The 21,909-nt window shown below is 34.6% G+C and overlaps 4 protein-coding genes and 2 pseudogenes across 7 annotated transcripts; 4 read left to right on the forward strand and 2 right to left on the reverse strand.

Moving 5' to 3' along the window:
• Window positions 1-238: 238 nt before the first annotated feature.
• On the reverse strand, window positions 239-4,836 carry LOC111278116 (MACPF domain-containing protein CAD1-like). Of its 2 annotated transcripts, none has more exons than XM_022864614.2 (6): window positions 4,288-4,836; window positions 2,845-3,083; window positions 2,347-2,542; window positions 1,973-2,156; window positions 1,710-1,864; window positions 239-1,164 (listed from the first exon to the last, which is right to left on the reverse strand). In XM_022864614.2, exons 1-6 carry the CDS (start codon window positions 4,585-4,587, stop codon window positions 517-519), a joined length of 1,722 nt encoding a protein of 573 aa, XP_022720349.1. In that variant the 5' UTR covers window positions 4,588-4,836; the 3' UTR covers window positions 239-516. The 2 variants fall into 2 exon arrangements, with proteins under 2 accessions (XP_022720349.1, XP_022720350.1); XM_022864615.2 differs by having other exon boundaries at window positions 2,845-3,149; window positions 4,288-4,418.
• A 1,554-nt stretch (window positions 4,837-6,390) lies between these two features.
• Window positions 6,391-8,776, forward strand: LOC111278612 (seipin-2-like; annotated as a pseudogene). Its single transcript, XR_016344120.1, has 2 exons — window positions 6,391-7,587; window positions 8,387-8,776. The product of XR_016344120.1 is annotated as a seipin-2-like (transcript).
• A 1,010-nt stretch (window positions 8,777-9,786) lies between these two features.
• On the reverse strand, window positions 9,787-12,038 carry LOC111278613 (aquaporin NIP1-2-like). The gene is made up of 5 exons (XM_089764876.1): window positions 11,698-12,038; window positions 11,274-11,498; window positions 10,889-11,086; window positions 10,529-10,590; window positions 9,787-10,257 (listed from the first exon to the last, which is right to left on the reverse strand). Exons 1-5 carry the CDS (start codon window positions 11,833-11,835, stop codon window positions 10,044-10,046), a joined length of 837 nt encoding a protein of 278 aa, XP_089621002.1. The 5' UTR covers window positions 11,836-12,038; the 3' UTR covers window positions 9,787-10,043.
• A 2,523-nt stretch (window positions 12,039-14,561) lies between these two features.
• On the forward strand, window positions 14,562-15,587 carry LOC111278466 (uncharacterized). The gene has a single exon (XM_022865086.2). The coding sequence runs from the start codon at window positions 14,972-14,974 to the stop codon at window positions 15,527-15,529; it is 558 nt and encodes a 185-aa protein (XP_022720821.2). The 5' UTR covers window positions 14,562-14,971; the 3' UTR covers window positions 15,530-15,587.
• A 563-nt stretch (window positions 15,588-16,150) lies between these two features.
• On the forward strand, window positions 16,151-18,679 carry LOC111278467 (uncharacterized). Its single transcript, XM_022865087.2, has one exon. The coding sequence runs from the start codon at window positions 16,422-16,424 to the stop codon at window positions 17,469-17,471; it is 1,050 nt and encodes a 349-aa protein (XP_022720822.2). The 5' UTR covers window positions 16,151-16,421; the 3' UTR covers window positions 17,472-18,679.
• On the forward strand, window positions 17,731-21,274 carry LOC149517666 (uncharacterized; annotated as a pseudogene). Its single transcript, XR_016344121.1, has 2 exons — window positions 17,731-18,104; window positions 18,250-21,274. The product of XR_016344121.1 is annotated as an uncharacterized LOC149517666 (transcript).
• The last annotated feature ends 635 nt before the right edge of the window (window positions 21,275-21,909 follow it).

A 21,909-nucleotide genomic window follows, 5' to 3' on the forward strand; every position in this document is an offset into this window, starting at 1 on the left:
TTATCACATCTTTGTTGGTGTTTCATTAGAACTAGTTCTGAGGTGAGGATTAACATTATATACAATTCTCAACCTTTACATCATTGCGTGTGTTAATGACATGTATAAGGGCATGTGCATGTGCATGTGCATGTGCATGTGCTTCTACTCATTAATATAATAAGGCAATTTATTTAGAAGAAAGTTGAGTAATAAATGGAAATACTAAAAAAATGAACAAGACCATTCAACAATGATGTGCAATCTCCAAAGGAGAACAAGAACAATCACTCCATATAACAATGTTTTGTTTATTGGGTAACATGGCCTAGTTTTCTGATAATCAAATACTGAAACTGAATTGACAAATCAGTAGTCAAATACGTAATAATCTGTCTATCAACTGTAAGGGCAAATAAACAAAACAAAAGAGCACAATGTACAGAAAAACGAATGAAGGAGGATCGCCTGTGCAAAGAATGCATGACTATGATTACAAGTGGACAAAGGGTAATCCTACCAAATGAAAGTAATGGATCAGTAATTCAGTAATGAGTTCTTAATGCGCAATACAATCTTCCCCTTGTCAACCCCGAGCTTAGCCCCTGTAACCAACCAATGACCGGGACTATCCTGTGGTCCTTTTGACATTTCAGTCGAGTCCACAATTTTTGCTAGCTTCCCAACATGGCTTGAACTATCTTCCTTCTTATCCTCAGAAGATCTCTCATTTGAAACTGATGATGAAGAACCATCGGCCCTCTGACCACTAGAAAGGCTGGAGGGACTATGATCCCATACAGATCGCCTTATCGTGCACCCTGGTACTTTAGAGAAGAGCAGTTTCAGGTGTAATACATTTTTGGAACCGAAGTCCCATACACCAAGCTGAGCCCCTGTGACAATGTGAACACCAGAGAGGTCTCCAATGCAAGTGTCAGTGTGTTCTATTGGTGCAGTGCTTACATGGGAGAAGTTTTTCCACTTGATGGGCTCAAACCAACGGCTGTCTTGCTCCTCAGGACCTTGCCACTTGGGTGCACCTATGGCCATGTGTGCATCCCAATGGGGTTGGAGGATTTTTGGAAGAGACACTAAATGCTGCAAATGAATTGCAAGTCTGTTCTGCTTGTTGCCTTCTAAGCTAAGCCTAAGCCCAGTGACTGGTTTACGGCCAACTGTTACCTGCAACATCATGGCATGCTAATTTAGCTGTAGAAAAAACTATTTAAGGCACTAAGAAGTTATTTAGTATGGCTCCAAGAAATGCTCCTCATTTGTTTACTATCTTTTTCCCACTTGCCAAGAGGGAAAATGTCATGATGGAGGTAGTATAACTGCAATATCCCACCAATGCTACTAAAAGCTTTGAAAACTCTCTATATCACACACAAGCATTTTTCTATATTGTTCAACAATTTCCTTCTCAAGGCTCGACTTTTACTTTTAGTGACATAACTTATAATTAGAGCCTCACAAAGGTCAAGCATTGCCAAAAGATGAAAGAAACATTTGCAATAAATCAAGTGACAGAGATGTGTCCCCTAGGCATCATGTTTGCTTTCAATTTATTAATAGTGTTTTCCTTTCTTTAAGTGGTAATAAATATTGGACTTTAAGGTGGGAGATGCAATTTAATCATGCACTTGAAAAAGAAGCATTCTTTATAACCCATGTACACTTTTTCTCATAACATCCAATAGTGTAAATTTTAGGTTTAAAGAGAATACCTGCTCCGGGCTAACATAAAGCTTGGGACCCATTAAGCTAAACTGAAGGGACGAACACACAGGTTCCTTCCTATGAATGTTGCTCTGTTCTGGAGCCCAAACTCGAGCAATTTGAAAGTCCAGGAAATATTGTAAATCCTCAATTGGTGGCTTGTCTGGTAAAAGGAAGAGGAAGAAAGAAAACAACTTTAACATATATGTAAGATAATCGAATTGCACGTCAAGCAGATAAGTTCATTAGAAACTGTTGAACGAGAACTTACACTCCAAGTATAGTTCAATTGCACGGGCCAAATGTTTTATACCAGGCACTCCTTCAAGAAGAGAAACAATGGGGGTAAATGTCATGTTGATAACATCTGGTGCAGATTGTACGGTGTCTGCCCACCTGGCATGACTCTGCTCAAGGTCATCACCTCCTCTCCTCCTAAAAATGACTGTAACATCCTACAGCATGAACTCTTTTAGCAACAGATTTCCTCACATTTGAGGCAAACATAAAAAGAAACATGTTTCCCCCCAAAATTAAGCATTCACAGCAAGACAGCAAAGTAATAAACAGGAAGTCATAAAAATACTATGTTTTGCATATATTTAGACATTGAATTTATCAAGTGAACAACACCATAATGCTAACCTTGTCCTTGTATTTTAATGGTGCAGCACTTGACTGGCCTTTGGAGTCCAGGAACCTTTGATCCCCAATGTCTTTCACGTAGTTCTCAATGTCTGTTACTGACAAAGGAGATGACTGGTGTTGTCTGATGTAAACAACATCTCTCCCACCAATTGTAGCAGAGGTAACAATGTGTGTACCATAATTTTCAATAAAACTGAAACAAGTAAAGAAAAACATATCAATGTCAACACTAACAACCTGATGCAATGCAGAATTATATATGGTTCCTATGGTACCTTGTCATAAGAGGAGAGGGAGAAGATTAATAATACATATGATACATCACTGACAGATAAAGGATTTGGAGCTGGGATTAAATTAGTTTGACCTCATAGCATGGAAGTAGCAAATAAAAGGTTTCTTTACAGAAATGAGATATCAAATAAAAAGTACAGCAGAAATGTACAGCTGAAGTAACAAATGTTCACTCTTTAAACATACTCCCATGCCATTTACCTTGCCAAGGATGCGGGATCCCAAGAGTAAGGAACAGCACGTCTGACTTCCTCATGCAGAGCTAAATTCAAGTTTGCTAATTTGACCGTACATAGGGGAACTAAATATCCAACCAAGGCAAGGGATTTTGTAGCTGCTGCATCAGCTCGCCAAGAACCAGTGAAATTGAACATGGCATTGAAGCTTCCAAGTGGAACACGCCCTGATATACCAGATTTCTCATTAAAGTATCCTGACATCTGGAATTCAAACATCAAAGATGTCCATTAAGGGTGGGTTTCTCACTCCGTACCAAATAAATGCCACTACAAGTAGAATCATTACTCTTAATTAGGTGATTTTGTCACTTTAAACTAAATTGATAAAAATAGAAGTAGAATCTTTCTTTACCTTCAGCAAGGAAATTTACACCAATACATCAATATAGACACAAAATTCCTATATAAGACTTTCAACCTACATGTGCAATTCATTGCCAAAAAGAAATGAGGCAATGCTTTAACCAAACAGTATGGGTAGTGCTTAATGGCTTTAACCATCGCACATCATCAACAAAGTGAGTCAAGCCCAAATCAGATATGAGGAAATGATTAGGCAGTACCCTGGTAAAACATCACTTGTGATTTACTTATGACAATTACATCTCAAACTGCTATATGAAATAAAATTGTGCAAGCACTGTACATGCTATTCATAGAATGCACCCATAACATATATACAATATATGAAACGAACATATTATCACACCAGTTGTTGAAAGCAAGCCTTACTTAATCCAGAAAAACTAAATGGTGTGTATAACAACATTTATACTGACTTAACATTGTCACATTCTATTCCATACTTGACAGTGCCACAGATAAGAAAATTATATTTAAATGGATTCTGCCCAAATATCCAGAATGTAAATTTCAGCATGCATGAAGAGTCAAGGTCAACTTCTTTACTCTAATGAATTAGAGGAGGCCCAAGAAAATTTTAGCAATCAATAATCACAGTATGCCATGAATGTCCAATAGACAATAGAAAAGACACACAGACACCGTGGGATATGCTTGCTTGAGTGGTTTTAACTGTATCGAGTTCATATTGTGCATACTTGAAGGAACAACAAAAGTTCCCTTGCAACTATCCAGACTACCTAGGGCCCAAGTTAGGAAATATGTCTAATAATTGCACTTTTGCAAGTAAAAAATAAAATGGAAATCCCAGCATGCCCAGAGAATATCGAAGTTTAAGCTTTGAATCAAATACCCAATTACCCCTATGTCCATCCAACCAAGACAGAAAGCCAATAAAGCAGCCAAACTGGGAAACTAAAACCACACAGATAATGAATCAAAAATGGAGAAATGATATGAACACCACAAAAAACAAACAGATGAGATCAGAAAAACCAACAAATCAAAAGCCGATCAAAAGGGAACAGCAGCCGCAGCCTACCTCATGAAAGCTACAAACCGATTTTCTCTCGATGCCACCTCTGCCCATTGACCACCCAATATCAACAGAAACATTGGGCACAATAACACCACCAGACAAAACAAGATCGTTGGTATGATCTTCATCAAGCTGAACCAACTTTGACCCAGGTGCCCCTTTGCAATACAACAGCCTTATATCTGAAGTGACATCAAACCCACGACCCAGAGCTTGAATTGAGCTACTTAATGTAGTAGTCAAAGCATCTAGGCTAGAAGACGAACTCAAGAAGCCACCACTTCTTGTTCTTGGGTTTTCCATAGAAAAAAACAAAAAAAAAAAATTTTTTTTTCTTCACAGGACTCTAAAAATTAAAGCTTTTTAATTTGTTCTAAGTTTCTGTTTCATCTTGTTGTCCCTTTTTCGTGAGTTATTGAGTTTGTGAGAGTTGGTGAGTTTTGTTACTGTTGTTGATGTTCTTGTTCTGGTTCAAAGGGATGAGGAGGAGGATGTTGACTACAATAATCGCCAAAAACGCGTTATTTCTGTGATGTGTCTGAACAAAAAAGGATTCTGAGTTGACTGGTCTTCCTTAGATCTTTTTGTTTCTCCAACCTTATTATTATTATTTTTTTTTTCATTTTTTAACCCCCAAGGTTCTCTACCATGTCCACCAGGACCATGATCCTGTTTTATCAGATAATAAATGCTATGCTTTTTTGACTCGTTTGCTACACACTACTAAAAGAAAAAATATTCATTGCCATAATCCCCTTCTTTAAACTATCTTCGACAACCAAAGTTGTATTTTTGATTTTCTGGTTGGCAGAAAAAATCTTCAATTATTCACAATATTTGATTAAATAAAAAAATTTGAAAATATTGGATTAAAAACAAGATATTTGTGTTGTTTAAAAATTTGTGAGTAGTTGGTTTAATTAATTAAAGTTAATTTAATTCGATAAAAAAAATTTAAATTTAAATTTTATTAATAATAATTTGTTAAAATCATTTTAAATATATAATTTATAATTATTTATTTTAAATTATCAGATATAATATATTTTATTTTAATCTAAGAGATTAAATAATTTATTTATCTTTAAATTTTTTTTACCAAAAAAAAAGAAAATTTAGTTTACCAAAAAAAAAGAAAATTTAGTTTATGATATATATTAAGATAAAATAATTTTCATGTTAATATTTTAATAAAATCTATTTGTGAGATGAATGTAGAATATAATTTTTTTTTAATTTAGATTTTATGGCCTTTTTCAATTTGCATGGAAAATGGGTTTTTTTTTCTCATGATTTTCTACTGTATTAGTTTTATTTTGTTTTTATAATAAAAAATTGAGAGTTCTTTTTTTTTTTTCCAAAACAACGAAATCAAAGTAAATTACTGGTTGCAAATTGCAATGAGAAGTAGGCATCTACTAGCCCATCAACTTGGACCCATTCAATCTGAAACATTCTAATTCAGGTTAAAGAGAACATTCAGAGTAAATTATTAGTAATTTACTTTCATAGCCCTGCCTTAATGTTTTACCCAAAAAAACAAATGAAAAATCTGAAAACAAAAGGCCTCTTTTTTATACTACACCAAAAACTGAGGAGAAGAATCAGATTAAATAGCTTAAAGAGTCTCCGGGCGGCTCATCCATGTAAGATCAAGGCCAAGGCCCATTCATATCATTTTTTTTTTTTTTATAATGATGTCTTGTTTTATTTTATAAAATATTAAATTTTATATATTATATAATATTTTATATAAAAATTAATATCATAACTTATGTTTACATAAAAATTTTAAATATATATTTTTAATTTTAATAAATTTATATATAATTGTCGTTAAAATTTTAAATTATATTATTTTTAATTTTTTTATATTAATTTATATCATATATTACTTTATAAAATAATAAAATTTATATATTAATATTATATTTTATATAAAAATTACGTATCATAATATATATATTTATATAAAAATTAAATTTTTTTTATTTTATGAAATTAATATATAATTATTATTAAAATTTTTAATTATATTAGCTTTATGTTTTTTTTTTATATATATTATATTCATATGCATGACATGTTTAACATTTTGAACTGGCTCTGAATCGTGATCTATCCGAACACAGTTTTGTACATTCCTAGTGGGTTTAAGGCTTTAAGCTGACATTGGATTGTTATCACTGAGTTTGCATTTTCAATTGTCCATAGGTGATGAATCTTTGCAATAGCTACAAAATCATACCTTTTTACAATCCTAAAGGATTATTTTATCATTGTTTGGAGTTTCCGTTTTGGGTATAATCTGGGCTGGACAATCTCTCATATATTTGAGAGGCTAACAAAAGGCAAATTTTGATATTTATCGTTGCCAATTTTTCAATGGAATCACAAACCACCGACGAAGGGGATCGGTTCTTCGTCGCACTCGACAACTTCCCGTTTTACGATTGCCTTACCTTCGACCAATCAGATCCTTCCACGTCTGACTTAACCCCTACTCTTCGACGCCGAGGAATCTCCTCCGAGGAACCCGGAGATTCCCTTCCAGAAGCTTCCACCTTAAAAGACCACTCAGTAACCAGTTATAGAGAGTCAAGGTACAAAATTTTCCGCGATTTGGAGGCAAATGACGACACTTTCGAGATAACTGAGTCAACTCGGGGTGGATTCAACTCGACCCGCGTCATAGAGGAAATCGACGTCGAATCCACTGTGACCACTGCGAGAAATGATGAATTGATTCACCGAGCCCGTAACTCGGCTGACGCGGGCGCCGAACTCAATGAGTCACTATATTCTTCCTCGAGTTTGCTAGTGTTTATAGCTGGTTTAGTGATAGCGGTAATCAGGCTTCAGTTAAATTCGCTAATAAGCTTCATTACATTACCGCTATCAGTGTTTAGTTGGAACCTCATCATTACAAAGTATCATAAATCTATATGGAACCTCATCTTTAGATTGGGGTGGGGAGCGTTGTGGGCTACATATGTAGGCTGTGTTTTATGTGGGTTATTATTTACTTCACTTGTGATTAGTGGGGTTTTGATGAGGTATTTGGTGGAGGAACCATTGGAGATAAAGGGAACCTTGAACTTTGATTATACTAAGAGTAGTCCGGTTGCATTTGTTCCGATTGTATCTTGTGCTGGTGTTGGTTGTGGTGTCAAAGGTATGGAGAAGATAGATGTTGGGAAGAACACGCGTTCCAGAGTCATACCGCCTGATCACAAATTGCAGGTTACTGTTTCTTTGACATTGCCAGAGTCAGATTACAACAGAAATCTTGGGATGTTCCAGGTATTTAGTTGATTTCTGGAATGCAGAAATTGCCATTATTTTCAAGTTATTTTACTTCTGTTGTGTTTTTCATTTCTTATCTAGAAGACAATTTGGGGTTTATGCTTCTGTTTACAGTTTTTGGTTGGTTAAGTTTTATGTTGACATTCTTTACCTTATTTTGTAACTTATTGGATGAAGCGATTTGACCTAGGAAGTTAGTAAATTATCTTGTTGTTGAAGTTTGGAGTGTCCATCAACCTTAATCATCGAGGGAATGGGTTATTATTTCCATATGTTATTAACCTCTTGAGCCGAGGAAAATTTATAGCCAGTGTATTAGGGAAAATTGGATTGTTCAGTTTATACTTCTTATATTAGCATGTTCTATAGGTTAGCAGCAGCTTGTTACCATGAGAAGTCCTACCGTATAAGTTGGATAATATTCTGGTAACTGGTCATTTGCATATAAGCAGCATGAATTTATTGCCTTAGACCACTTGCTTCTGCTCTCAAACACAAAAATTTTGAGTGTAAAACTCAGTTAAATTTTGATATATTCTGTTATCCTGAACATTTCTATCCCTTATGTACTAAATAACAAAATATGGTGATCAAGGCTGATGGTATGTTTGCTGGAACCTAACTCATTAACAGGGCTATGAAAGTTTGGTAACAAGGAAAGACGGCCTTTTTTGTTAAAGGTGTTTCTTCCTAACTGTAGTGATTTTCATTTACCTTTATCTGTCATCTGACTCTTAACTTTTAGTAACCAAATTCTTATTTGATGAATGCTAGTGCAACTTTTTTTTATTTGAAGGTCAGGGTAGATTTCCTGTCTTTTAATGGCGAAGCACTTGCCACTTCAAGCCATACATGCATGTTGAAATTCAAAAGTGAGCCTATCCGCCTTCTGCTGACCTTCTTCAAGGTTGCTCCTCTAATCACTGGCTATGTTTCAGAAGCGCAGACTCTGAATCTGAAGATTAGAGGTTTGAACGAAGGAATTGTGCCTACTGCTTGCTTAAGGGTAGTACTTGAACAACGAGCAGAGTACAGGCCAGGTGCTGGTATTCCTGAACTATATGATGCATTCCTCATCCTTAAGTCGGAACTTCCTTTTATCAAAAGAATTATATGGTATTGGCAGAGAACTATATTTATATGGGTCAGCATTACATCATTTATAATGCAGTTACTCTTTACTTTAGTTTGTTGTAGACCTATACTCATTCCAAGAACAAGGACAAGACATGGTTCTGCTAACAGCAGGTATGCATAGAATAGCTGGCCAGCACAGATTTGAAGCACTGCAGAATTGATGATAATAATGCAATTAAGAACCGGAATCTTAGTTCGTTCATGTATTCACTCTTAAAAGGTGATATTCAATAGGTTTGGGGTTCAAATTTTAGCATCTGTAATTCTTTTTATCCTCAAATTATGATCTCATTTATACCCAAAAAAAAAAAAAAAGAATAATAATGCAATTAAAGATTTACCTAGTGTTTGCTTACAAATTCGGGTAAATTTGATAGGGCAACGTCACTTTATTTTGCCACCATTTTTTAATTTTATTTTTTCAACCCTGATGTAAATGTATCTACAGCCACTAGTTATTAGTTGATGACTAACTTACATTTGGCTGATTAGTGGTTGCATAGATGAAGGAAATAACGCAAATGAAGATTATTGCCTTGGCTCTATTCTCTAACACAACCAAGTATATTCTGGGGCAGCCTAATTAGCAATAATGAACTTGTAATGGTTGTTGGTAAACTGTTGTTGTCGAAAGATTTTCCATGTTGGAAGGGAAATGTGTTTCAATTTACATGTGGTAGCAAGATCTTTCTGCTTAATCATTATGAACAAAATTGCAAAAGCCACATGCCAAGCAGGAATCATGTGCTTGTTTAACAGGAAGACTCCCCCAACCTGAGCAAGCTTTCCAAGGCAGCGCATTCTATCAATCCATAAGAAACATGAAGCATGTGATCTCAACCAAGTCTTCAGAGGATAACATGCTTTTTCTCAATCTTATTCATTTCCAAGTTTTGCGTTTCCATTTTTTCTTCCTCAGGATGAAAGGTTTCAAGGTTTCTTTCTTCACATGATAAATGAATTTATTTTGCCCATTCACTTTTCGTGTTCACATAATTTCGATGATCTAATCAAAAGACAAGTATGATGGTTTGCCAGTTTGGACTAGAAGATAAAAATAATTTGTTTTCAAGTGGCCTGCAATCAAAGCCTTTAAGAAGAATTTCGATAACCAATTCAAGCATTCATGGTACTAGGAATTTGATTTAATCATCTGCTTTCAGAACTTGGAATAGAAGGGAAAAGTGAAAACAAAGGATCAGTGACAACAATACTGCAGAAGTGAGCCAAACACATGCCCATTAAAATTGCCATCTTTGATTTTCTGTCTTAAGGTTAATGATCATAGTCCTGATTTACATTACTCTTTAGCAAGTTTAACCACAATTACGTGAACTCTTGAGGAAAGAAGCACTCTTTGTGATCTCCCGCAACGGCTTGTCTGTGTACCTCACCATGTTATAAATCCAAGCACCAGACACTGCCCCAAGAATTGGTGAAGTAAGATATATCCATATCCCTTTGTAATGATTGGACACAATTGCAGGTCCCAAGCTCCTCGCTGGGTTCATCGATGCTCCTGTTATCTTCCTGTCAGAATACAATCTTAAATTATCAGCTTATCTTTTTATTATTGTAACTATGTCAGAAAAAACGACAGCAAGGCCAAAGCTAGCTTAGTTTGACCTCAGGTTTGTTCTTAAGATTTGTACCCATGTTGCCGAAATATTGGCGACTTCAAATATATATATATATATATATATATTTAACAAAAGATATTATATTTTAGAGATAAAAAAAATTACAATTATTGAAATTTTAGCTCTAAATCTGCCGAATTGGATAAGGAAAAAATTAATACCCCGCAAACAACACATTAAGCAGCACGGTAGCGCCAACAGCGAGTCCTGCAAGTTCTCCAATCTACATGTAAAAAAAATGGATCAAAACAAATCAGGACATTTTTGCTTGTTACTTCAAAATTTTTTATATCGTTTTCGATACAGATAGGATTTGAAAGAATGAGTCACTGTCATTAATGGAGTATAATTCAAATGCTTTAGAATATATTAGGCAAATTGATCAATTGCATAACAAATATTGGTGCATATGAAAGGCAAATGAGGTTGGCTACTGAATTCACCAAACCTATTGGCTTACCATATTATTCCTCCATTTTTTTTTGTCAAAAAATGTAATTGAAAGAAAAGGAAAAGCTTACAGCTCTGTTATCAGTGGCAACACCAGATATAATGAACATGAGGTAAAAGGTGATGATGAATTCGACCACGAAAGCCTGCAAATTAGACCCTTGTGGCGACGTTCCAGCAAAGACGTCGTGGGGTCCGCTAAACAACAGGCGAAGGGTACCAGCTGCCATGGTTGATCCAAGAATTTGAGCTGATATATATGCTGGCACCTAAATAAAGAATAAGGTTAACCCTTTGAGCACAAGTTTTTTTCTAATTTTTCCACAAGAAAACTCATTCTTAAATCCCAAATTTGGCTTAAAGTTGGTTTTTGTTGTTGACCAATTTATAGAATGAGAAGGAATTGTTTCATTTTTCCTTTTCTTATAAGGTGTTAACCATGTTGCTGCTACTTACCTGTTTCAGAGGAAATCTTTTGCAGCTAGCAAAAGCAATGGTGACTGCAGGATTGAAATGGGCACCAGAGATGTGACCCACAGAGTAAACCAAGACCATCACAGCCAGTCCCCACACCATGGAAATCCCTGGAAGTGAAACCACTTTCTCATTGTTTTCATTCACCACCACTGATGCACAACCTGCAAATATCAGGAAATATGTGCCCAACACCTCAGCCATCAGCTGCAAATTGGAAAACACAAATCAGCATTCACCCTTTTGAAACATAACATATTAGTAACAACTTGGAATTAGAATTATAATGGGATGAAGATTGCTGGAACATAATTGAAGCATGGCGATTGATCAGGATCAAACAGAAGAAAAGATATTGATTTGGAGTTCACAAGACAAGAAATAAGAATATAAATATAGAGTTAACCTTTTGCATGAAAGGTACAGATAAACCGATGTCAGAGTCTTTGCTTTTGCAGGCCGATGGAGGAGGATTATGATTGGCTTCACAATTCACATTCACGACCACTCCATGATTTCCATTACTTCCGGATTTGTCAGCCATGACTGCTAACTTCTATAGGACAGGAAAATTAGCAAAACAAGGAGAGAGCGAAATAGAGGAGGGAGACAAAAGACAGAAAGATTGCTTGATCTGCTGGCTTTTGTACCTCAACAACCAGGAAGAAGTGTGTACAAGGGGTAGCCTAGATGTTACCAAAAAAAAAGGAGAGATTGACCATGCCACCTCTTTTATCTTGCCTCTTCCTTTTCTGCTGCTTTTGTTTTTTCCTTACCATATATAGTTTTATATTTATCCCATTCTTTGGAGATATCGTTGAAAAATGTGACTTAATTGGGGCTTGTGAACAGTGAAAAGGCATTGAAGGCAGCTTCGACTGCCCCCCGGTTATACAGGAAGACATGAATGTCTTGAATAGGTCCTGTAATTTTAGTTAAGCCCCAATTAATATGGGCACACAACATTGTAGCCAAAAACATAGTTCTATATTAATGAAGGTTAATCCCAATCCTCCATCCTTTATTCTGTTAGATTAAGTTGATTAAGATAAGATATTGTTATCAATTGAATACGTTACAAGCACATGAATCTACTTATAAATTCTACTGTCCGTGCATAAGATCATGATGATTATCTAAATAATATCCATATTTACGATTTATGGTTGCCAAAGATAATTTAGGTGATTAATTCTAAATTGTGACATTAATTACGAAATTTTACTATTTCATTCTAATTTCAAAAGGGTTTCTCTTTTTGGTTTTGATTCTAACTATGGCTACAAGATTACACAATTCGAGATGGACTTACGAATTTTATCACATATTTTCCTTCTTATGAATCTATATTAATATTATCTAGCTTCATAAGAAAAATTCTGTAATTCTTTCCATATAAAGGTAATTAATTGATGCTTATCAGTAGAGTGTAGTTAGAGACGCATTTTACTAATGGATACCATGACAGAAGGAAAATTTTAACCATATAGTTGGATCATCAAAATCGATGTTCAATTGTCCATCTTGATTTGCTGAAATAAGGTAAAAAAAGAAAAAAAAAAAAAAAAAAAACCATGATGCATACAAAATTACAAATATAATGCATCAAATTTTGGGAAATCAGTTGTCATTTTTTGTCATCTTTGCTATTTACAATGAATCCATCTCAGCAAGTGAATCAAACAAAGAAGCTCCTTAGAATCATATTCGGAATCTGTTAAACTATAGAGCTAAGCAGCTAATGATGCACCCAAATCGATCAATTGTTCAATAATAAGGAAAACAGATGTTCAAATCGATCAAGTTGGTGTATTTTTTGTCATAACCAAAGCTGAGTTGTACATTTTTATTCTGTACATGGAATATTAATTTCTTAACTATGGAATATAAAGTACAAAAAGAGAATCAACTTTGTTGTAAAAATGCCAAGGAAGCTAGCTTAGTAGGATGATCTTGTAGATAATTTCTAGTTTTCTACATACATACAAACAAACATATATATATATATATATATATATGACACAATCCTTTGCTCCATAGTGGGCATTGCCATTGCCAAGGTTAATAATTGAAATGTAGCATCATTTCCTGCCAAATAGAGTAGTGATCTGAAAACAAGAGTGTCGCAATCTGGAAGCAATTGCGGCTCTGTTTTGAAATTTGTTAATAAAATAATTCAATAATCGGTGATTTAGGCAGACTTTTTGTCGCCTCATGCTCGACTCCATGTGCTATAAGCTAGGTATCCATTCTAATTGTTTTGAAAATGAACTTATTGATATTATTTTATATTTAATAAATATTTAATTTTTTATAATTTTATATTCAAATTGAATTCCTCTATTTATTATCTATTAGTTTATTAAATATTTAAAATGATATCACAATCAATATTTTTTTTATTGTGTTTCCTCCAAAATCAACTTAAATTTGTTTGGCATGAATTTCAAATTGAAGCATATGGAACTCTAACAGCAAATTATCAGAAGAATAAAGCTAAACATTTATATGCATTATCAACAATTGAAGAAATTTTTTTCCATTGAATCCAACCAAGTGTTTGAAGTGGTAATAGATGGAATCAGAGACCTACCAACAACTCTCCGTTTGTTCAATGCGCATGCTTTGTTAAAGAGACTTTTTTTTTTTTTCTCTCAATAAGTGGCAGGCAAAGACCCTTTGTGACATTAATAGAAAATTCATATGAAACCAATAAATCATTGATTATGACTAAACTAGATTTAACTATACATTTTTAATTTCAATTATTTGTATAATATATAAGTTTAATTTTAAACTTTTTTAATGTATGATTGTATGTCATGTGAAAAATATATAAGATTAATATAAAATTAATTACCTTTAACATTAATGTAAAATTAAAATTATGAAAATAAAATTATTTAGTGTAAACTTTAACTCTTTTTATTTATCATAATTATAATTCTTATTTTATAAATTGGATAAATTTTATTACTTATCCAAAAAACTTTTATTAATATTTATCATAAAAATATTTAAAATAACAAGTTAAAAAATTTAATAAGCAAAAATGCACTTTTATCCATATCCATATAGTATTATATTTTTATTTTTATATAAATATAGATAGATTATAGAAATAGATTGATTATTATTTTTATATATCTCTATTTATCTGTAAGATAGGTTAATTACATCAATCCTAAATTAGTAATCCAGCTTCGACTCACAAAATAATTATCTGTTATCATCAAGCAAAATTTTAAAATTAACTCATATGTGATCTCTCTTGTTTTTTATGTTTTTTTTTTCTCAAACAAATTATTTTTCTCGAATTTCCAATAATAACTCGGAATCAAGGGATGCTATGCCATAAGCAAAACTACGTAGGGCGCCAGCACGATTATCATAAAAGAAGGCGCTTTCCATGGAAGATCAACTCAGCCGCCATCGTTGCATCAATAAGCAAGTCCATTGTCAAGTGTTTCCATCAACTGGCCAAGTTTTTATCCGAGCCTAGCCCGAATAGTAACCCCATCATGCCTCCTCAAGGGCTTCGAGAATCTTAGACAGGAAGAAAAGACCTAGTTCGAAGCCAACAATGTTGTTTGTCCTGGACTCCAACATGAATTTGAAATATTGAAACCAACTTCATCAATAATGTGCCCCGGCCTCCAGTTCTTGTCTGACACCGCAACATGCTTCCTCCATTGGTTTCTGACAAAAAAGGAACGATTGTTCTTCACTTGGACGAAACCCTGGTGCATTCAAGCCTTGGCCCGCCTCCACCAAGGTACGATTTCACAGTTTCGAGAAATAAAGATGGGGTGACAATAAATTTCTACGTTTTAAAACGACCTGGGGTGGATGAGTTCCTGGAGATGATCAGCAAGAAATACGAAGTTGTTGTGCTCACGGCAGGGCAGGAAGCGTATGCATCGAAAGTGCTGGATACCCTTGACCCAAAGGGATTCATATCGCACCGTGTTTACACGGATTCATGCAAACAAGTGCGAGGGAAATTCGCGAAGGACTTGTCAGAGATGGGGAGAGACTTGAGGAAGATTGTGATCGTCGATAATAACCCACACTCTTTTGCATTGCAACCTGAAAACGGGATCCCCATAAAACCCTTTTTCAGTGATGAGATTTCGGACAGGGAGTTGATGAAGTTGGCGGGGTTCTTTGAGAGATGTGATGTTTTTCAAGACATAAGAGATGCCGTGAACCAGTACCTCAGAGGTGTTAAAGAATAAGGTGATATCTTTTATAAGAAACTAGAATCTAACCATGTAATTGCACTTTGAAAATTTTGCCTCTCAACCTCCATCGAAACTCATACATGGCCAGTGATCATGGTTCAAGAATACTTTCTATAGGAAGTCCTTCAGAGAAATGAAATTTATTTATTTCTCTCAATTAATCATTAAAAATTTTTTTTTTTATTTGAGAGATGGCACTGCATGTAATTATTTGCTTAATTCTATAATTACTAATTAAAAACTTTCATTTCTTGACCAATATACTCATATAATAAACTGCTAGTTACTGTTTATGATCTTCTAAATGTTGATTTTTTTTTAATAAGAATAGATTATATGTACAGAAAAACAAACATATATTATTCTGCTGTCTCCTTATGTTTATTCATGAACCATGATATTTTTTTAATCAAACAAACTCAATTTAATAAATTGTAATTTTTTTAAAAAATTTGCAAAAAATTCAAAAATTGCTAAATATATTTTTGAAATTTTAATTATATATGATATTTCAAAAAATAATAACCAAGTTTATGAGCTGCACTTAACAAAACTTATATTTTGCTAGGTCTTGTGCTTGTAATATCCAAATTAATTAGGAATTGTGAAATTTGCATTGTACGAAATTGTGAAATTTAAAAAAAAAAAACTAAAAGTTTTATAATTGGTTATACATGGACCATTGTGAGTTATTATTTTTCATAAAAAAATTATATTACAAGTGCGGATAAAGGTTAAAATTACTAATTTTGCTCAGGTATAGAACTCAAATTCTTCCTGTGATGCCCTATTTGGCTATTAATTAACAGCATTAAACAAAACGCTCCATTCTAAACAGAAAAAACCCCCTCTCTCTGATCATTACTAATTCACTGGAAATCCAGCTATGGCTTTGAACCTAACTTCATCACTGTTGCACCGAACCAAGCTTCAAAACCTCCTAAATCAACAGGTAGATTCCAACAGCACCTCTTCAATCTCTTTCTCTCTAGATTTCTATATTCTTAACCAAGAAATGTCAATATTCAAGATGGGCAAAAGGGTCCAACCAAAGTCCATCAGGCGCCAGCACCATCAACGCCTGTTCCGTCACCACCTCCGCCGTTTCCATCATCCTAAGAGAAGATCATCATCTTCAACAAATACCAAATCTTTCTCCATTATTGCTTCCATAAGCAAGTCCATTCACAAATGCCATCTTCGCCTCATCAAGTTTTTCTCCAAGTTGGCAACCATAGGACACCACCTGGGCTCCGTAATCCTTGAACGGAAAGAGACCTTGTTCGAACCCGATGTTGGCCCTAGACTTAAATTTGAATCTGAGACCAGTTCTGCTCTGCCTCAAGTTCTTGTATTACACGAGCACCATCAGCTGCTTCATCCATTAGTTTCAGACAAAAAGAGAACCATCGTTCTTGACCTGGACGAGACCCTGGTGCATTCAATCTCTGACCAGCCTCCACCAACGTATGATTTCATGATTAAACCAAGCATTAATGGTGTAAGAATGAAATTATACGTGTTGAAACGACCCGGGGTCGATGAATTCTTGGAAGCAATCAGTCAGAAGTACGAAGTGGTGGTGTTCACGGCAGGAATCGAGCCATACGCCTCATTGCTGCTTGATTTTCTAGACCCCAAAGGCTTGATATCTCACCGTCTGTACAGGGATTCATGCAAGCAATTAGTGAGGGGAACATACGTGAAGGACTTGTCGAAGATAGGGAGGGACCTTGGAAAAGTTGTGATTGTTGATGATAACCCCAAGTCGTATTATTTGCAACCCGCAAATGCAATCCCCATAAAGCGATTTGAAGATGACATTGAAGACAGGGAATTGAAGAAGCTGATAGGGTTCTTTCAGAGCTATTGCGATGGTTTTGAGGACATGAGAGATGCGGTTAAGCAGTATTTTGGTGGTGCCAACATGAGCTAAACTTGGAGATTATTGGAAGCTTCTGTCATCTAATTTTAAGCTCAAATGACTAAAACCTCATAAGACTAAGAGTTGATGCATACAAGTTTTTTTTTTTTTTGTGTATTTCTTTTTTTGGTCGGAAACAAAACAACCCTGTTGCTCACTAATCCCAGCTTCGACTTCGAACCACTATCTTCATGACCATTACACCGAACCAAAGGATACCTCCTCCTCTTCTTTTTAAATCTAGGAACTTTTCCTTCTTTGTTTTTTGTGGATGATGATTATTTTCGATCGTCCGATCGTAATCCAGAATCCTTAGATGGTTTCCAAGATTATCAACACAATACCACGATCCATCAAGCGCCACTGACTTAACCATCATCGGAGAATGAATTCTCCAATAAAGAAGAATGCTTCGTTCTCTGTCATTGCCTCCCTCAACATGTCCATCAAGACTTACCATCCCCGCCTTGTAAAGCTCTTCTCAAAGTTAGTCCATAGCAACCCCTACCACCGCCAAGCGTTGCCACAAGGGCTTCAAAATCCTAAACCAAGAAGAACTTGATGAATTCGAGAGCAATTTCATTTTTCCTCGTGCTCTGACCGTTGCTTGCTTCCACTGTTGATTTCGGAGATGAAAAAATCTTTCTTTTTGAGACATATGAGACATAGAGAAAAGAAGAACTTTATGTATGGCTTAGCTATTTTTTTGTTGATGAGATACGTATAAGCTATGCTAACGATAGTAAGTAAACTACCTAAAATTACAAGGCGCAGACAATTAGATCATATCATTCCTTGACCTAGACGAGACCCTGGTGCATTCAAGCCCTGACCCACCTCCGAAAATGAATGATTTTGTAGTAAGGCCGAATATTGAAGGTCAAACTATGCATTTTTATGTGTTGAAACGACCTGGCGTGGATTTCTCCTTAGAAGAAATCAGCAAGAAACATGAGGTGGTGGCTTTCACGGCCGGGCTAAAGCAATATGCTTCATAGGTTTTGGATGATCTTGGTCCTAGGGGGTTAATATCGTACTGGCTTTATCAGGACACTTGCAGCAGGTGGAAGGGAAGTTTGTTATGGACTTGTCTGAAAATGGGGAGGGATTGGAGGAAAGTTGTGACAGTTGATGACAACCCCAATGCTTATTCTTTGCAGCCTGAGACTGTTGTCCCCTTACTGACCTTTGTGGATGATGCTGACAATAGGAAGCTCGAGAAGTTGCTAATATTCTTTTGACTGGTGTGAACAGTTTGACGATATGAGAGTGGCGGTCAAGCATTATTTTCCTGGTGGCAGCGGTTGGAAGGGTGGTAGCAGTGATGGTGATGATTATGGCTATGTACAGTTGAAGTTGAAGCTATGACGCTTGCTCTGCTTCGTGCTATGTTCAGTAATCTCTTCGTTAGCCATGTCGGATTTGAAAGTAGTATAGTTTGGAGCATCCAAAACGTTCCTATAGTTTAGATTGCCTTCTTAGGCCAATCGATCCAACTCTTGCTTCTCTCAAGGAAGAGTCCTCTTCTATTTAAGCAAGTATGAAGGAATCATCTGCAAAATGTAATGTTTAAACTACGAGGCTCTTTGAAGGCAAACCCTTCTGATTGGCTTAGTAATAATATTGAAGCAATTTTAGCTTCTAAAAATTTGGCAAAATGTCTGTACTAAACAACAAAAGAAGAAACATAAGCTCAACAGCTTATGCGTTTTCAAGAATATTTTCTCTGGCCAGGCTACAATGCATTTCACCAGAAAAATAAATGACATTAACAGCAAGCCTTTGAGTCAGCAACATTTTGAGCAAAGAAATTCTACTTCCAGTAAGGTTAGCAGTGATTCAGGTAAACTATAAGAGACTCGGCATGAGACGCTTATAATTTGGTAATGGAGAATAATAACAAAGTTAAGAAACTACATCACTTTCTTCTATGATTGAGATGTGCTTCCACTCTTCTGCATGAAACTTGTTTTGATTGGGCTCCCCTAAGCAAGCAGCTTCCCATTTTCCAGCTCAATCATTTAGCCAAATTGCCACTCCCTCCCATATATCACAAAAACATGTTTAAAAACTGTACTTTCTGGCCATGCATTTGCTTCAGAGGTTTTCACCCTAGAGCAGATATTCTTAAGAAACAAAAGCAAGATCATACAAGTTTTATTGACACCAATACATCTATTCAAATCCTTAAAAGGGAAGAAGTCACAACCCTCTATTTAGCACACATAGGAGGCATATTGGGCCCTTAAACCAACTGAAAATTGAAGATTAGAAACTCACTTGAAAATAGCATATCATTAATCCCAGAATCTAAAATGCATGAAATTGGCAAAGAAGACAAAACCGATGATAAAAGACACAATATAAGTCAATACAAGTCTTGCACCACTAGAAAAATCCCAATTAAATTGTATTGAAGTACTAGTCCTGAAACTATTAACTCAAACCATAGCAGCCCAAAATTTAATTAATATTCAACATTCATGTTCCATCCTGTAGGTGCAGATCACCATGGCACTGTTATTTTGTTTCTAGAACTTTTATATGCACCGTAACTGATATAGATATAATAAACAGCCGATTATATAACCAAGGAAAAGATTTACATGATGCCCTAAAGAGGCCAAACACTCAGAATTTCACATCCTGTGCTTGATATAGATCTAATAAACAGCATTCGTGAACATAATAAGGAACATCACATGCCAAACAGAATTGCAACAGTTCTAGAGCTGAGTGTCAGAGAATTATATCGGAAAGGGAATTGTTATGGTGTCCATTAACGATTGGATGGCTCCCCATGGAGTAAAAAGTGTGTTTAAGTAGAGTTCAAGTGAAAATATTATCTTCTTGAGCAGCTGGTTCCCAACCACCAAGAAATCCAAGAGGTAAACCATAACCAATTACTTCCCCTACATTCTCACAGCTATCAGACTATGTTCATCAAAATTCATTTCCCAAGTTTCCACATCAAAATTCTTTTAGATCAATCCAAAAGCAAAAGAGTAAACTTGATTTGTAAATAATCCCTCTCCTTTTCAACTAATCAATATGTTAGGGAAAAAAAAAAAAAACAAAAACAAAACCAGCCTCTGCAGAAAGAAGAGAAACCCATATCATAAATCAGATCACCAACAATATCCAACTCACTATTTCATAGTTAAATAGAAAAAAAAATTGCAATTATCTCTTCTTGAAAAACTCATTCATTGACAAATAACTAGGGGAGTATCTATAACGAATACAATGAAGCAAAAGCCAGAAAGTAAGTTGAAAGTGAATGAATCAATCACAAAGAAAAACCTGCTGTGGCAAGCGCCAAGCCTCAGCCTTGCTAAAGCACATATCATCCAGAGCCTCACTACGGCACCAATGGCACTTTGGGTTTTGCAAACATTGAGATCTTGACACCATTTCACCACAGTTTGGGATCTGATTCTTGTTGTTCCTTCGCAAAACTAACAAGGTGCGGTACCAAGAGACTGAAGGGTTTTTGCCAATATTGATGCTATCAGGTGATGATGATGATGATGATTGGCTTAGAGTTGATAACAAAAGGAAGAGAATTGGGAAGAGGGTGAAAAGTTTAGAGCTTGTTTCCATGGAGAGATTCTAGAATTGGCTACTGTCTTTATTTTTTTTCTTTTTTTCTTTTTTCTTTACCTCTGATATGCAAGAAAGAGTTGTTTTTTACTATATGGGACTTCACTTTCCTTTCCCTTGTCTTTTGGGTGGGTGACTTTTTTTTGTTACCCGTTTTGTTGTCTGAATCTGAAGGACTGGAATCTGCAGTTTGATCATTTGTTGTTAGAATTTGGACTTGATAAAAGGAAAATGTTAACTGATAAAATTGTTTTTTATAAAAAATTTTTGGATTTGATAAAATTTGGATTCGATAAAAGGAATTTTTTTTCTTACCAAAAAAAGATAAAATTGTTTTTTTTTTTTAAGTCCAATTAATTTGTGAGTTTGACCATTATCATTTCATTTAAGAATTTAATTTTATAAATTAAAATTTTTAATATGTTATTTTTTGTTTAAAATAATAAACAAATTCTTAAATTTTATCATTCTATTCGAATAAATTTTTATTTTTTTTATTTTATTCAAATAAATTTTTAATTTTTAATTTACACTCAAATAAACATTTAATTTTTAATTTATATCATAATACACTCATGATTATAATAACTTGAATTAAACTTTTATTTATATAAAAAATCAATTTTTACATAATTAAAAAGAATAAAAAATTTTGCAGTAGTTAATTTGAAATAAATGTTTATTTATATACATATAAAAATTTTATTTGAATACAAGTTAAAATACAAAAATTTATTTAAATAAAATAATAAATTTTGATATATTTTTAATATTTTAACCTTATTTTTTAGGAAATTTTTAATATGTTATTTTTTTAGAGATAATATGTTATTAAGTACTCACATTG

The sequence above is a fragment of the Durio zibethinus genome, chromosome 8, assembly GCF_047325235.1.
Source record: "Durio zibethinus cultivar Kanyao isolate XHJ-2024 chromosome 8, ASM4732523v1, whole genome shotgun sequence".
Lineage (NCBI taxonomy): Eukaryota > Viridiplantae > Streptophyta > Magnoliopsida > Malvales > Malvaceae > Durio > Durio zibethinus.